General features: G+C 39.5%; 1 protein-coding gene across 1 annotated transcript in view; it reads right to left on the bottom strand.

Annotated features, from left to right (window-relative positions):
- pcsk6 (proprotein convertase subtilisin/kexin type 6) overlaps window positions 1-12355 on the bottom strand; it is a 34391-nt gene extending 22036 nt beyond the window's left edge. The window contains exons 1-8 of the mRNA XM_030764704.1: window positions 11910-12355; window positions 9950-10054; window positions 8524-8634; window positions 7230-7373; window positions 6787-6863; window positions 5124-5212; window positions 1994-2166; window positions 1625-1837 (exon numbers count right to left, since the gene is read on the bottom strand). Of these exons, the coding sequence (XP_030620564.1) occupies window positions 1625-1837; window positions 1994-2166; window positions 5124-5212; window positions 6787-6863; window positions 7230-7373; window positions 8524-8634; window positions 9950-10054; window positions 11910-12068 (1071 nt within the window). The 5' untranslated portion in view covers window positions 12069-12355. The remainder of the gene's footprint in view (window positions 1-1624; window positions 1838-1993; window positions 2167-5123; window positions 5213-6786; window positions 6864-7229; window positions 7374-8523; window positions 8635-9949; window positions 10055-11909) is intronic.
- Between the last annotated feature and the right edge of the window lie 4503 nt (window positions 12356-16858).

The raw sequence follows: 16858 nt of genomic DNA on the forward strand, positions 1-16858 counted from the left end.
GAAAATTTGAGCAAAATAATAATAAAACACCTGTGTATACATATGTTGGCGCATATTTATGTAAGAGATGTAGAATCTGATTTATGTGTACATATTTATGTCAAAGATGTAGAATCTGATTTATGTGTACATATTAGGGCTGCCACAATATCAGATTTTTATGATACAATTATCATGGCCAAAACGATTCACGATAATGATATTACCGCGATATCAACAGAAAATTTGAACAAAATAATAATAATAGTGCTATCAGTCAAATTCATCTTTAAATTTGTGTATTGTGTGTTTTGTCTCTTTTCTGGTAAATGAGTTACACTCAAAATACGAGTGCAGTGAGGTGGAGAGTCTGTAACCATAACTGTACAAAAGCACATGAAAAGAACAATTACACTACTTAATGGATAGTGAAAAAAGGCAACCAGATGAACTGATAAACAAAATAAACAAAAGATCCCCAAGGCCTAACATCTGCCATCAATACAATGTCAACTGAAACAAAATCACTTGCAGGGAACTTGTGCTTCTACTCCTGCAGTTTTCACGATATTGATACCATTCCAGTGGCAGGTCCGTCCTAATGCGCAGTAGTGTGCTTGTATACAGCTAATTGATCGGTCTACTCGTTTTTTTTTTTTTAACTGCCATTTTTAATTGCTTAATTTCTCATTGAAATTTGTCATCGGGGGTCACTAGGACCCTGCGGAAAAACAACAGGCAACACATCTCTTAGCTCCTGTTGTAATGATTGGTTGACGTGCAGGTTTGGTATTTTGTAGGAATGCTGTAGCATCAGGCAAGCAGCGACCCGTCGTGATGTAATACACTGTTAAACCAATGTATTCGAACTGTCTTAATGTGTTTCAGTTTTAACAATACTGTTTGTGTTTTAGTTATTAAATGTGCTTGCTGAATGTACATAGCCTGATGACTGTCAGCAAAGTTCGCGATCTCCTGGGTAAAAAGCCTGACATAGCCAACATGTTGCTGTCTGTGGCTGAGAATCACTGGTTCTTTGCAAGAGGTACAAAGCTTTTAATAGGAATATTTGCTCTCGTTTTTAAGGGTTATGATTGTTGACTGCTGTTTGTTTGATCGGTCCACTCATTTTTTATTGCCGTTTTTAAATGCTTATTTTCCCATTGATAAAGAATGGAGAAAGTTTTAGGTTTCTTGTGCTACGACGAGGGATTGCACACAGCGGCAGTCGACAGTTGGATTCAGTGGCCTTCTGCTCTGTGACTACACTTCAGCTGGAGACAGATCAAATATTTCTACAGTTAAGATTCGATGATGCTGCGGCACAATCACAGTCGCATTTTCTCGCGGAAATGCATCTCTAGTTTACGATATTATCATATGGGTATTATTAGCATATCTATATTTCATTTTTTAAATATCACGGTTATCGTCAATACCGGTATATTGTGACACCCCTAGTACATATTTATGTAAAAGATGTAGAGTCTAATTTATGTGTCCATATTTTTGTCAAAGATGTACAATCTGATTTATGTGTACATATTTGTCACAGATGTAGAATCTGATTTATGCGTACATATTTATGTAACAGATGTAGAATCTGATTTGTGTACAGATGGACAGTCTGCGCCATTTACTTAACTATTTTCCTGTCGTAGAACTCTCCACTGCTGTAGGTGGTGGCGAGAGTGGAAGAGCACACCTCCAGGTACCACGGTTTGTTTCCGTTCTCTGTGCTACTGCTGACGGAAATAGTGTATATGCTGTTAGTGTAGCCATCGCAAGAGCAGTGGTCTCCTTGACGACCCCCATTGCCAGATGCCCACACGAAAATGGAGCCCAAGCCTTTCCTTCCCTGCAAATGCATACACACACATACACAATTTTTTTTGGACTTCAACAGACAACAGTCTCTGAAGAGTGGGTGCACCGGCGCTCACACAAAAATGAGTGTAGTTTATGCACAATAATGACAGAGTAGGCTATGTAAGCAGAAGGAGTTCAGATGGACCTTTTTAATGCCCATTTCAAAGGCCTGCTTAGCCAGAGGGCCTGGGCCGTCCACTGTCTTCCCATCGTCATCAGGGCCCCAGCTGGCACTGTAAATGTCAATGTAGTCAGGTCTGATGCCAAGAGACTTCGCCTCCACCACATCTGTCACGTCTCCATCCAACATCCGGATGCCTGTGAGGACAAGCACATCAGCAGAAGTAGGGGGGGGGGGGCACACACATACATAAATACGCAAACACACACACACACACACACAAACAAATACAGGAATCACACACATGAACACATAATTGCAATCAAAAGCTTTTGTTGAATTTCAACAGCAGAGTTGATATGAATAGCATGAAGCCTTGAAAACAGAACATTTTATGTTTCACTAATGAGGCAAAGGGAGAATGTTCACAGCTACTGCTGTATTTACGCCTCTTTATCCTTCAAAACAAACATTCAATGCAGGTTTGTCACCCTAATGGTTCATAGCCCTGAGACAAAGGCTAAATGTGTGACATATGCTCAAGCAAACATACTGCCTTACTCAAACCCTTTCATGGTTTCCCTCTCACCCCACCACACAGCCACTTCTCTCCTCATTACAACATTAACGAGCCTGTTCCCAGAGAGCAAGAGAGGGACGGAGAGAAAAGGCGAGAATGAACAAGAGAGAGAGAGCAAGTGAGCGAGCAAGCGAGTGAGTGACTGAGAGAGAGAGAGAAAAGAAAGAGAAAGAAGACTGAGTTGGTTAATTTCTAGAAGTTCTAAAATATTTAATTACGGCACACACAGACATAACAAAGGCCGGCTGTGTGTTTCTGCAAAACCATTTCAGGCAATTATAGACTTGTGGATCTGTTGGAGTGTCTCTCCTTTCCCTGCTGTGTTTGGCAGCAGCTGTTAGTAGTTTATTTCATCTCTTAAGCCAGAAGTCAGCGTACTAATGAGAAATAAGACAGGGAAGAACCCAAATCACATACACATCGGCAGCTATGAAGCTGTGCTGTATCTCTGAAAAGGGCAACAGCAGGTCTACCACAGAGATATCCCTATCTCTGAAATTCAACTTGATTAGGAGGTGTGTATAAGTATACCTGAACAGTTTGTGGGTATGAACATGTACGTGAGTGCGTCTGTATGCCAGTAAGTGAGCATTAAGTGCGATACGTGGATGTGTACATGTTACAGTTATTTGTGCTAAACTCTGTTGTATAATCACAAGTTTTGGGTAATGACAGGGTTTTTTCCACCTTTGAAACACCTCTCTGGTACAGTTGAGAATCAATGCCTCTCTATCAAGCTTTCTGTTTTAACAAGCAGCAATTCATGCTGCATTGATTCCTCAGGTTCCAAAATAGAGCAAAGTAAACAGGATTTCACTACATCTTTAACATGGCAGTCTCTGAAGAAATCATTGAATCATTTGTCTACTGCTAATTATGGCTGGTGGATATGTACTTCTGAAACAGTTAAGGTAAACTGGGCCCATTCAGTGAGGCTACATCAACCACAAACTATGATGTTACTATACAGCATCTCTTGCAAAACCACTGGCTCTCACTCAGCATCAGCACACCATACAGCCAATCTTCAAACCAACTTTCTTCTTTCAGCATGCATTCCAGCCATGTCACGCTTGCCAACTCTTGCCAGGGGCCCGAAGGGAATACAATAAGTTGTGCTCCCTTGGGCAGATGTATCAACCAGAGTCACTCTCTCCCTTCACTGCTGGTCGGTGGACACTGGGCACCTATACAGTTGCACGTACCATTACACGAACAGTGCTTGCTTTCCAAGCATGTTACATCTTGATTCTGTGTAGCTAGTGATGTGGAACCACGCAATAGTCGGCTTAACAGGCCTCAGAGGACACGTGTACTTTCCTCACTCACCTCAGCCGAGGTGGCGCCATGTGAGGGGAAAGTCATGGGTAATTGTGCAGTATAAGCTGGGGAGAAAATGGGGCAAGTGTCATGATATGCTATTTCTATCTTAAGCTGCTTCCACTAAAGAACTATAAAAATAACATTTAATTTCACAGTAATGCAAGAAATGTGTTCACCCATACAAATAAACAGCAGAAAATGGAAATGTCTGTTGGCTGTGGATTTAGAAAATTCTTCTTCCCACTTTGTTGTATAGCTCATACGTTAATGTAGCGAGTTTATTAAGGAACTCAACTACCAACAGTGTGCAGGAGAGAGAAAGAAAGACAGACAAACTGGATTGCTTCATGTTTTAGTAAGCAGTTTCTTCTCTTTGCTAAAGCCAAATTTTTGTTTGGAGCGACCAGGAAGGTATTATTTGGTTTGTGTCTTAAGGAGCACTTTGAATGTGAAAATTACATGACTTTGATGAGTCTCATTCCAAGTACATCAGTGAAAGAAAGAGGGAGGGGAAGTTTAGAAACTTTCAACAAAAGAACATCTTGCTTTGCTTACACAATGCTAATAAACGTGTGTAGCGGGGTGTGTTTGGCCGGTAGAGCACTGAAATCATTTGATGAACCGCCGAAGATGGCCTGAGAAGAAGTGCAACAAAACAACTGTCTCCCTGGAAGACACCCCGCAATTCAGTTATTTGTAGTTACATTACAGAAATTGCAGTTTTGTGAAGAAAAGCGATTGCAGAAATCTCACGCCATAGTCTAACTACTCCGAGCAAAGACTCGGTCACTGATGTCAACCCTGCCACCTGCGAGCACAATAAGAAATTATGCACGTCTTTCTGCACACCTGCTGATGAGAACAAAGCCACAGATGGCAGGCAGCATATCTGAATCCGTTCTCTGATTAAAATGGTCTGTCCTTTTCATGGGATTAATTGCTTATGAATGCATGAATGACGACCCACTATTAGGCACCAGATTAATGAGTCCAGTCCCTTTCACAGAGGAAGACAGGACTGCATCTCAGGTTTAATCCTGTGTACACAAGCAAAAATAATCCAGGCTCATCTGCTTTATCTGTTTTACTTTACCTCTAGATAACTATTCAAACTGTAGGTCTCTTTCTCTCACAGTCATTGTCTACGTTTGATGCTCTAAACCTCTGTGGCAGGACAATAGTGATTGACAGCTGATCACAAAATGTATGAAGGCATTTAAAAAGTAAACAGTAAAACTGAGAAGAGCATACCTCCAATGCGGGCGTTGTAGGCAACACCAACAATGCAGTGTGAGTTATTGGCCACGGCTGCCACTTCCCCTGCACACCGAGTCCCATGCCTACAGGGAAGTGGGAGAAAAACAGCATGAACTGTGTCCATGTGTATTACTGTGAATGGGAGTGTGTGTGTGCTCTGAATCTTGAGCACACTGTGCTGGCATGTAAAACCACGACGCCTGGGGGGAAAGAACATGTCACCTGAATGAGAAAGAATACGACTCTGAATAAAAGAGAGCATCAGTTGGTTCCACGATTTAAGTAGCAAAGCTGCTTGTCCAGATCAGTGGTGTTTGGGTCCAGCTCTTTTAGCTTTGCTGTATTCATTAGCATTCAGGGCCTGACACTGTTGTCCTTCCGTGAAGGCTTATCACAAATATGCAAAAACACCTTATAGGCTAGCATCCTAGGTTACCAATCACTGCAGGAGCCGACCTCATGTCTCAAAAAGAACTTCTAGCCTTAGCAAACCCGCTTACCAAAGTGAGAGACGTGTCCAATTAAACTTACAAGGACCGTGTCACAGAGAAATATTAAACACTGGAAAAGCACTATGTAACATAGAGACAGCAGCCTATCACAGACAGACAAAAAAGCCCCCGGTTCAGTTAAAGGAATACAGTCATCCTCAACTGAAGCGCACAGAGGAAAAAGTGGTCACAAAGAGTCTCAATTTCTGGGCTCCCTGGGGTCCAGCTGGGAGTGGATGATTCCCTGTGGAGTTCCTGGCCAGTTCATTTGGAAACGAATGTGTGGTCCGAACACTGCTGCACTACATACTAAGTGCAGCATCACTTGAATCCTCCCTTTAAGAGTGTGTTAATGAGGCAAGTATGTGAAGGTTGGAACTGAATATTAAAATCTAAATCTGATCTGACCTCAGACCAGAACTATCAGCACTAGCCCCTCTCTCTCTTTACTCACAAAGCACCTTCTTTTCTCATTGATTTTTTTTTTTTTGGTGTGCTTATTTAACCCCTAGTTCAAGTACCTTTACATCTTGTACAGATCCTGGAATTTAAAGAGAAAAAATGGGGGCACATTTGCATTGCTGTTGGATGAAGATGATAGATTACAAAAGAGGTGCTTTGGAGAATGCTAAAACACCGTGTAGCGATAATGGGGTGATATCTTGTAAACATACCACAGGGCATATGAGGACTTAAACCAGGCTTTTCTAAAAGAACAAAATGTTTTCAAGAAAATGCTCTTTTTTTTTTTAGCAACCCTCCAGGCATTATTCCGTGTCATTGTGCTTTGCTGACAAAAAAAAACTCACTCCAAAATGAAGATTGTTAAAAAAGATAGTGCAGGGTGCTTAGGTAAATTTTGCAATACTAATCACAAGGCCATCCAGATTTTTGCCAGTCTCTACAGCTGTATCAGTGCCCTCACTGTGTCTCAGTGGTTCAGAGGCACGTTTCTAAACCAAATGAGAGAACTGAACTAATGACTGCTTCACAGTCTCCAACAGAATTAAAAACAGAAAGAGACAACTATTCAACCAGGGTTATGTATTCAGCGCCTTGTTTTACATGACGTGCACATTCACAGTTGCACTTCAATACTTTTCCGATTTAAAAAAAAAAAAAAACCCTGAGAATGTTGACGTCCCAAGGTGTAAAGCAACACTCACTTGTTTTCGTTGCTCGAGTCATAGCGTGGGGTAGGGTCATAGTCATTCCCATTGACATCATAGCTTGCGAGCTGGTCCTAGACCACGCAAGAGAGATAAGACCAAACAAATCATTTCAGGCACTGCGCAAAAACTGAAAATAAAAATATATCATATTATACTGTCAAAGCTTTCTTCTCATTTCAACCATCTCTAATCTTCCATGCCATCGGACACCATGTGATAAATTGGAGCCAATGCAGGCCATAACTTAAAGAGGCAATCCAAAGTGTCAGGCAGAGAAATGAAATGCTGTGTCCCACAAAAGGGGGGGGGGTGAGTGGGGGGAGACTGTTGAACACAAGAAAACCAGTGTGCGCGGTTCTCCATCACTTATGCAGGTTGTTTAATATTCTCATTAAAAACCACAGGGAAAGACACAGAAGGGGTTAGGGAATACTCACGTAGTTCTGCGCTAGATCTGGATGGTTCCTTTCAATGCCATCATCCAGGATGGTGACGACCACATTTCTACCTGTGTAACCTCTCTGCCAGGCTGCCAGAATGTTCATCTCTGAGCGACAGCGGCTGTTTTTATCATTACAGTGCTGAAAGACATTTAGGTCAAAATCAATGCAGGGTGCAGGAGAGAGGTGACAGTGGGCTTTTATTCACAATTTGTCATTACAACACAGCCTTCGCATTCGACACAAGCCTTTATTAATCCCAGTGACCCTTTGAACCAATCAGCGGTAAGGAAATCTGTCAGGACACGAGGAATAAAAAAAAAAAACACATTTCATGTTTATACAGGGTATGTATGGGTGTCCTTGAGTTTTTCATTTCAGACTCTCTGTCCCTATTTTAAGGATACAGACAATAAAGAATCCATCAAATGTATGATCAACTACATGTTGTGCATCATCTGGACTCTGGAAAAAAGGCTGACTTAAGACTCGAGTAACTAGTGACCGTAAAAAAAAATCACTATTAAAATATGTATTACGTAATTGTGTACAGCAAACAATCAGATGCTAATGTTCAAAAAGGATGCTGCTTTATACGTTAATCACTGGCCAATATCACAGCTTCAGCCTAGACACTATTACCTCTATTTGCTCTCATGAACACTTCATTGCAGATTATTTTAAATAAATAAACTCACAACGGATTAATTAGAGTAAAGAGGGAGCTGATATATCTGTCTCTGGCCTATCACATAGCTTATTTAGTGCCTTTGGCAATGGTCTGGAGGCTATGTTTTGTCTTTGAGCAAAAAGATAGCAAAAAAAAAAAACCCACAAAGAAACCTCTCAGATTAACTTCGGTTTACTGAGGTTAAATGGTATCTGACAACGGTTTCAGGAGACACTGTGAGAAATTGTGTGTAAATAAAGAAAAATATTAGTTCTACAAGTCAGTGAGTGAGCAGTGGCGAATCAAATCTAGAGAAAATGTCCTGTTTATCAAATCACACATAATGTACATCATTTGAGAGTATCACAAATAAAAATTTGATTAATGTGAGTAATCAAACCATGAAAAACAACTCCTCCTCAAAATATGGATGTTGACGTATCAAAGATATGTTCGATTGCTGAATAATGATTGCAACTATCTGTCTAAACAAAAATGTCAGAAAGATCCTGTCTAAACCAAAGTCATATTTAAGCCTCTCTTGTTACACTCACAGTAACTAGTCAGAGTAATGTCACAAAATGGACTTGCTTCTTCAAACTAGGAGGCACATGTACTTACAATATACCACATGTTGGACCACTTAGGGTCATTGAAGTAGACAAAATTCAGGTCATTTCTGGCATAGCGCTTTACTCTGGACTTAACGACTTGCTGCTGAATCCAGTGGACCTGTGGAGAAATTAGTTACCGTAAAAAAAAAAACACCCCGAATTGACAGTGTAAGAAAAGATATTTTAGCCCTTCCTTTCAGTATCCTGATGGATATATACAAATGGTATTTCTCTAAAAAGCCAAGACAGCTTTGAATTACTAGTTTGCACATTGCAACATCGATAAGTTATGACAGGCAACTACAGCATTTATCTGAATATTTTTACGGTTTATATGAATATTTTCACATACCGAGTTTAAGAGCTCTGGTAAGCAAATTAATCTAACCGTTAGATATAAATTGTCATGAAACAGTTTCCAAGATATTACCCATCAAAATAACCTGGAACTTTGTGAGACACAAGATTAAAATAGTAATTAGCAACTGAAGAGCATTAAAGCAAAGGGTTTAATTTACGTTTCATGAGAGAGTAAGTTTCATGGTAAACAGATTTTATGCCATTAGTGAAATGTGTGGGGTTTAATGTGTCTGAGTTCAGTATGTTTTAAGCAAAAAATCATAATCTGTCCTGAAATTGAAAAAGGTTCACAAGCATGACCAAAACTCTCCACGCAGTATGTCAGCGCGTATTTGCAGATTCACTCAAATTACTTTTCTGAAGCCTGTGAAAAGGTTTCAGAGACTACAACCCACCCTTGAGACAACAGCACAGCTGGAGAAGAGAATCACCTATTAAGAAATATTGCGTAATTTATTCCGTGCATTAGCATAACTTCAGCATGACTGTAAACATCCTCAGACTCTATTGTGTGGGTTCAAAGAGTTAAACCCGGTCAATTGATCAATTTCTATCAACCGTAAATGCGCTGTGAATGCTGTCATATAAAACCTGAATATCTAATAGATATCCTTGTGTGAGTAGCATGATGGTGTTTTTGAACTGACAGGTTTTTGTGGTGGATGACTGAATAACTTTGAGCAAAGGCAGCAGCATTCCTGTGGTCTGACACTGATGAAATGGGTTATTGGGTATTTGCCACAACACTCCATTCGTACACATGGCTCAGAGCATGATACTATCAGAGCACTTCTGCAGCAGCCCTGCGATAGACCTGAGCTGGAAGTTTTATTACTCCCGAGATCCCGGCTGTCGAGAGGAGATAATCTTAGTGAGAGGGCCGGGTTCCAGACTCAGGAAACAGCTTGACTCTGAACGCCTGACTGCTCTGTCAAATGAAGCCCAGACAAACAGCCCCGGCCATATTAATGTACTGAGCACCACTGTGGATTAACTGTGAGTGGGCACCTTAAGTACCGCTGATGTGCAGTTAGAGGCTACAGACCAGAGAAAGACTAACTCAGATTCCTCACCTTTGGGTCCAGGTGGATAAAACTGTGGGTTCCTTTGGTGACAAAGGTTGATCTTCTGACCACCCGGCTGTGATGAAAATGATAATGGTCGTCCAGACCACCAATCTGAGCAACAGGACAAAACAAACAAGCAAACATGAGCCTTTGCAAACATGTAAAACAGTCCTCATATTTGTGCATTGGCAAAAACCAATTAAAAAAAACAGAAACCTTCTCACAGCAAAATGCTACAACTTTGAAAATTTTGTTACCTGTAGATAAAACATCAAGAGATAAGACAGGTGTGAGTATAATGAATACGTGAGCAGATATGAATTTTACTGCAGCTCTAACTGTTTTCTAATGTAGGCTGCCTGAAAAATCTTCAGTATCATGACATATGGGAAACAGTGGGCGGTCACAGATACTGAAACTGAGTTGGCACCTGCCCCCTGCCCCATCAGTTTCACATTTAGAAGCGTCAGTTCAGGGATTCATTTTAAACAAAAAAAAAGAAAAAAAGAAAAAAGAAATTATATTAAACGATATAATACACCCAGTACAAACGTAGAAATCTCCAGGGCATGACTTCTAACAAAAATTCCCACTCTTTAGTAATCCAAAGATGTCTCAGGCCCAAAAATCAACAGTCCTCCAATTGAAAGCATACGGTGAGATAAATATGCATTTGGACTCATGACTTTTCATCGAGAGATGTAGGCTGGAATCTGCGCACATGTGTTCATCTGGCAATGAGCCGCTCAGTCTGGGCATCCGAAGCAGGAGCACGTTTCTTTCCCATCTCTTGCTTTCTAATTCTATTTCTTCATCTTCTCTGATCTCCCAGTAAATATAGGTGTTTTCTTTTTTAGATCAGATGAGTCTTTGACTGTTTTATAATCTGACAAGAAATGAACTGATGTTTGTTTTTGGGTTTTTTTTTTTAATTCTCAAATGTTTTTTGATCAAAAATATTCTTACAGCTATCCAAAAATAACTGTCACCATTTGGAACACAGAAAAATACACAGCCCAACCAAAGGAGAACAGCTGTATCTGTAGCGTGCTTGGTTCTGTAAATAGTCTGTATTTTCAAGAAAGACGTCATAGGATGGATCCCCATTATGTAAAAGAATGTTCAGTCAAGGTTTTACAGCAATATGTGTTTAGACATGAGGACACAAACTGGCAAAATCTCAGCATTAAAAGCACATTACTGTACAGCATGACTTTTCATCTGGACACTAATTACAGCCTCTTTCTTTGCTAAGCCAAATTAATTAGATCTTGTGAAGAGCACCTGAAATTTTAATTCAGCTTTAACTTTGATTAATCAATTCCTCACCAGAAAATGACAATCACACTATGATACTGTTGACGTACAAGATAAAAACAAAGCGAACAAAATTAGAAAATACATTAACTACACAGGTTCAGGATCACACAGGTCTATATGGAGTCGGCTACTCTCGGTAAAGCAGCAATCCAGCACAAATCATCAGTTCACCACAACTTTTTAGTGTTGTTTAGAAATGGGGATAATGAAGAAACAAGATACACTATGAGCCAGTCTTTTTTTATATTAACTGTTTAGCAACGCATCGTACAGACTGCTGATGATAATAATTGTACCTTAGAGCAGGGAAAGGGATTAAGCCCATTGCTCTGTAAGTGAATTCAAGCTCCAATGACTAGTTGAGCAACAGCATGCCCGAAAACCCAATAAATGAGCTGCTATCAATAACTGGCACTAAGCTGTAAAGATCACTGGTAAGTAATGTTTCGCGTCTGCTGCACTAGATTTGGCAATTCGGATGATTTAAACATTGTTTGAGTGGATCAAAACAAAACACATGATAGACTGTCGTACACTGTACAAAATACAATGTTTCTGAGACATTTTCAGCCGAAGTTCACAGAGTACATCTAAAGCTGACCTAATCTATGCAATACATTAAACACTGAATTATTTTAAGCCTTACCTGGCCCAAATTTGTAAAGCCATATTTCGAGGCAAGTTTATCTGCCTCCTCGCGTCCCCCTGTGATTCGCACAGCCCAGTGATTCGTAAAAACGTTCCGAGAGGGCGATGTTTTACAGACCACGAAAGTTGCCAAAATAAAAATAAAAAACAAATGCATATTGTTTGTCGAGAGCCGCACTATGCCATTAATTTTGAGCGAGAACGCTGAAAGAGACGAAAGATCGTTGAGCAAAAATAACGAGTCGAAATCCGCATGAGATAAAACTGGACGATATAGGTACAGCAATCGACTTCAATCCAAAGTGCAGTATATTCCCAAACGCATTTTGCCAGACCCACGTCCGCCCCCTTCGTTAAGCCGAAATTCTTTCCCATTCACATAACCAGAATGGCCAATGAACATTTGAACCTATATCTTAAGATGAGTGAGTTCGCTCCATAGCACCAAAGTAAAATGTTTAGAGTAACTAACTGTGTGTTGTATTTTCATCCAGCCGACAGCCTAAGAAAGTGCGGTAAAACTGGAGCTTGCGGCGAGGGACGAACATCAAAGTACAGTACATGATACCAGACTTGACGTAGCGCTTGCTTTTCCATAAGCAGAGCGCTTCTTCGAAACGACTACTTCTAACAGAAGTTACACTAGTTACTGCAACCGATGTCGTAGTCTAGGTCCAGTCATTCACAATTTAGGGTTCATGCCTCTTTAAATTTGCCTCTTTTCCACTTCTTGAATGACTTGAACTTGAAACCGCTTAGGCACTTGCAGAAGGATAGATATTAAGAAGTATTTTGTCGATCAGCGAACGGAGTCCTAAAAAGTTTCTAGATATTAATTTATGAACGCACACGTACCAAACAAAGCTGTGATACAGAAACAATAATTGATCAAATTCACTCGTAAATTGAAGCCGCCCCGAATTTCTTGTGTATAACAAAACTGATATTGCATAACCAGAGTGCGTTATTTCTGGATAAGAGGAATTTCTCCTTGTAAACTTTCATGCCATCAGCTTATCTCATTCATCAGAATAATGTTAAGCACCTTTTCATTAAATACTTGTGCAGCGCTGTGGGCATCTTTAACACTGTAAATGCTTACGTATACTAGGTTGCTTACATAGTATTTGACCAATGACTTTGGCTGATTTTGCGTATTTCTTTCTTTTTTTTAAACTGTGTGAACTATGACATCTTAATCTCAATAATACTTTGAATACTATGTTTGTAAGCTAAGTAGCTTGAGCATCGCATCTGCCAAAATCTAATGTGAGGTCATGCGCAATGCATCACAAATGGCCTTTCCTCTGTGTTCTCTGCAGTACCCAAATATTCCAGTAGTTTATCCTTCCTTGCCATCTGTTTCTGTGGGGCCTCACTACAAGCTTCTTTAGTACAGAAAAAACAGCACAGTGGCTAAATAAATATATAATAGAACTCTAAAGTTATGTCTTAAGTTGTGATTTGCATTCATCAACTGGGTGGTAATTACAATCAGTGCAATCAGCCAGTGAGAATTCAGTAATCAATGTAATCTGTACAATCGTGGAGGTATCTGGCCAAAGAGGCATGCCAACTGAGTCCAGACTTTAAAAAAATATGTCTTAGGTGAAAGGTTGCGTATTGTGTGCTGCTTTGCTTTTGCACTATCTGAGGATACAAAGAGACAATAAATGTTCACTCAAACAATGCCATGAAACTTATGCTCATGTTCTTTCAAACTCACTGAAAAACGGTCTATTTAAAAATCTTGACCACAGACAGGTTTGAACATATTTATTTATAAAATGGGTTTAAATGATGTTTTGAGAGATTAGTTTTAGCTTCTACCAATGCCATCTTTTTTCTCATATAGATGCCCACGACACATGCCACCCTCACAATAATAGGTCAGTCTTCCATCTACGGGCCAGTAGTAAACCAAAAGCTCTATTCCTTTGAAGCTGATCAGCTTTTTAATCCTAAAGAATATGGTTCATGGACAATATCTTTTTTTACAATGAAAGAAATCCTTGAATCACTGAGGAAAATGATTGCTAAATATTGTATTTGTCATGATGTTGAGCTTCGAAAAAATGCTTTCCATAGACACATTTTATTTCAAGGAATAACGGTGAGACAACCGTAGAGCTCAAATATTATATTTTCAGGCAGAGCCAGTCTTGCGTGACAGTTATAGGCTTATTTGCTGCTTAGTCAAATCTGTTCTGTGGAGTGAAATATTGTCTGAACTATTGACAATGGCCCCTTGAATTAGTTGATTTTCTTGGAAATGGAAGGAAATAAATGAGCATTAAGTTGGCTGAATCCACTCTGTTAAAGACCCATCCAGTTTCATTCTGACTCAAAGGGCTGTAAAACCGAGAAAAAAAGATTCTGCAAACAACTGGTGTACAGTCTTTTCCATCTCAAAGTGTACATGTGCACCGAGTGTCATGGCTCAAAGACAAGACCATGCATTACTTGAGTGGCTACTACAGATTGGTAGTTGGAGAAACAAGTTTTCCATTGTGTGCCAATGTGAAGTGTTGTTATGATTTATCTGAAAACAAAGGAGCTGTGCAGTGGCTAATTTGAAGTGAACATATACATAGTAAATGTCGCAGCTTCAGTGTTATCACATCAGCCTTTGTCCTGATACAACACAAGTGTCTTTTCAAACAAAGCCACTTGAATAAATTAATTCTTGCACAATAGAAATTAGCAAGCAGTATTAAGTGCTTCTGTGCATATGTGTTAACGTTTGCGTATAGGTGTGTATGTGTGTCTGAGAAACAGCAGGAGAGAGGAGAAAGAGGGAGAAAGAACAGTCTTGCACATAGTTTTTGGCAAGCTCATACTCACACATTCCTCCTCTATACTGGCTGGCAGGAAGGTTAGTGTTTGATGTTCACAGGTGGGTATACGTTACAGAGTGCGTCATAGGTCAGTTGACCAGTTTTGCCAAATTAGGAGCTCATACTTTAACATGACATTCATATTTGTCTTACCATCTCATTAATGTATATTATCTTTGTATATTATAATGTATGTATATACTTTTTGTTTATGTTTGTTTATTATAGAATATTCTAAATTATTTATACATTTTTATAAGCTCCACGTTATAATAAAGCATGTTGTAAGAGAACAAGATATTTCTAGGCTCAGAAATAATTGTGACATTTTGTTTTGTAATTTCACAGTACAGGTAAGATATGTCACATGATACAGTACAAATTCCACATTCCCAACATGACCAACACCTGCTGTCAGCATAAGGATTGTCTGATAAATGACATACTTCTCTTGCTTGTAAAAGAGAAGTTAAGTGAAATTAACCAGAGAAATGAAAGTGCTGCCATCTGCTGTTTCTATTAATTAATGATAACAGGTAGAAAGTGATAAGATCAATATATAACAGTTGATCATGATCACAACTGTATAGAGGTTCATTTTGATTACACTGCCATGAATTATATTTATTACAGATTTTTACACCTATGTGGTTTACTCTTGAACATTTCCATAAACATCATTATGTTTAATGGATGACATATAGACAACATATACTTCAGCAAAAGAATATGGGTCCCCCTCCCAGGATGTGAACTGACAGACTGCACCTGACATGTCCTTTATTTATTCAACTGCAGCTTTCTATGCATCGCATATAGCTTTGATTGGAGCCAACTTAAACCCCAGTGCAACATTGTTCTTCTTTCGGCTTAAAGATTTAATTTCATAAAGATTAGTCCTTAATGAAGTTGGAGCAAGCTGTCCAGCCTGCCATACCACCGGAGGCATTTCTACAAGTTAATTAACTGCAGCAAATGAAAGTAAAATCAATGGGAAGCATCACAGTAGGTCAATCAATGATAATAGTGGACCTGCATTTGGAAATAGAAGATCGTATTTTGTTAGACCGCCAGCTGTCCTGAAATAACCTTCATCCACACACTCTTTTCTCTACGCCCTAACATCACTGAGACTCTGTAACATGTGTTTTGTAAAACAAGGAGTGATCTGAAGAGACGTGAAACAAGTGCAATGCAACTGCTGAGCTGATGAAGAGGTTCTGTTGGCTCAAGCCCCAGTGTGGTAGAGAATTTTCAGGACCACACTCCATACTTGGACTGTCTTCAGACTTGTTTGTTGCTTTGCTGGGCAGGGATACAAACAGGCATGTGCTAACAGAGAGGCTTTTGACTAACAAAATCTGCTGGCCTGAAAGAGGCTCAGAGAGGTTGCCTAGAGATCGCTATAGGAACATCACCAGAAAAAACTCAGATTCAGATCTATTGCCAGAGACTGCTATTGCACACTTCAGTAAGGTGTCAAGAGTTGTCACTATGTTAACACTGTTGTTATCTCGGTTCCATTAAAAGTACTTTTAAGAAAAAAAAATGAAAAAAGTGGTGTTGTTTAGTTTTTTTTTGCGTTTTTTGCGTTTCCTTACTGGAACATCAATTAGTCAGTTGATTTGTGGTACTGTAAATGTCACACGAGAGTGAAATTTCATGAATATTATTTGTTAAGTTTAACATAACATGTAAAAGATACATCTGCACACATAATGCCCATTTTCTAAAAGCAGTCATGAACAGTCACATGAGAGATATCATAATCTGTCTGTTAAATGCACTCAAAAACAAAAAACAAAAAAACAGTCAATACATCGAGATGTGCAGCATCTGAAATCTTAATAGTTGGAGTGGGAAAGGTGAGCACTATGTTTCAACTTCTCTGAGTATGAACATGAATAACAATAGTGATTTTAACTGTGTGATGCACAGAGACCTATGACTGACGATCGTTCCATTCAGCCTCTCTCATAAAGGTGGCCTTACTTAGAATTCAACTCAGCAGCACCAGTATGTCTCCCATCTTGCTTTTCTAAAGCCTTTGTCTAAGCGCTGAGGCTCCTACTGCACATTCGGAAACATGCCACACACATACGAACAAAAG

Source organism: Chanos chanos, chromosome 2 (assembly GCF_902362185.1).
Source record: "Chanos chanos chromosome 2, fChaCha1.1, whole genome shotgun sequence".
NCBI lineage: Eukaryota > Metazoa > Chordata > Actinopteri > Gonorynchiformes > Chanidae > Chanos > Chanos chanos.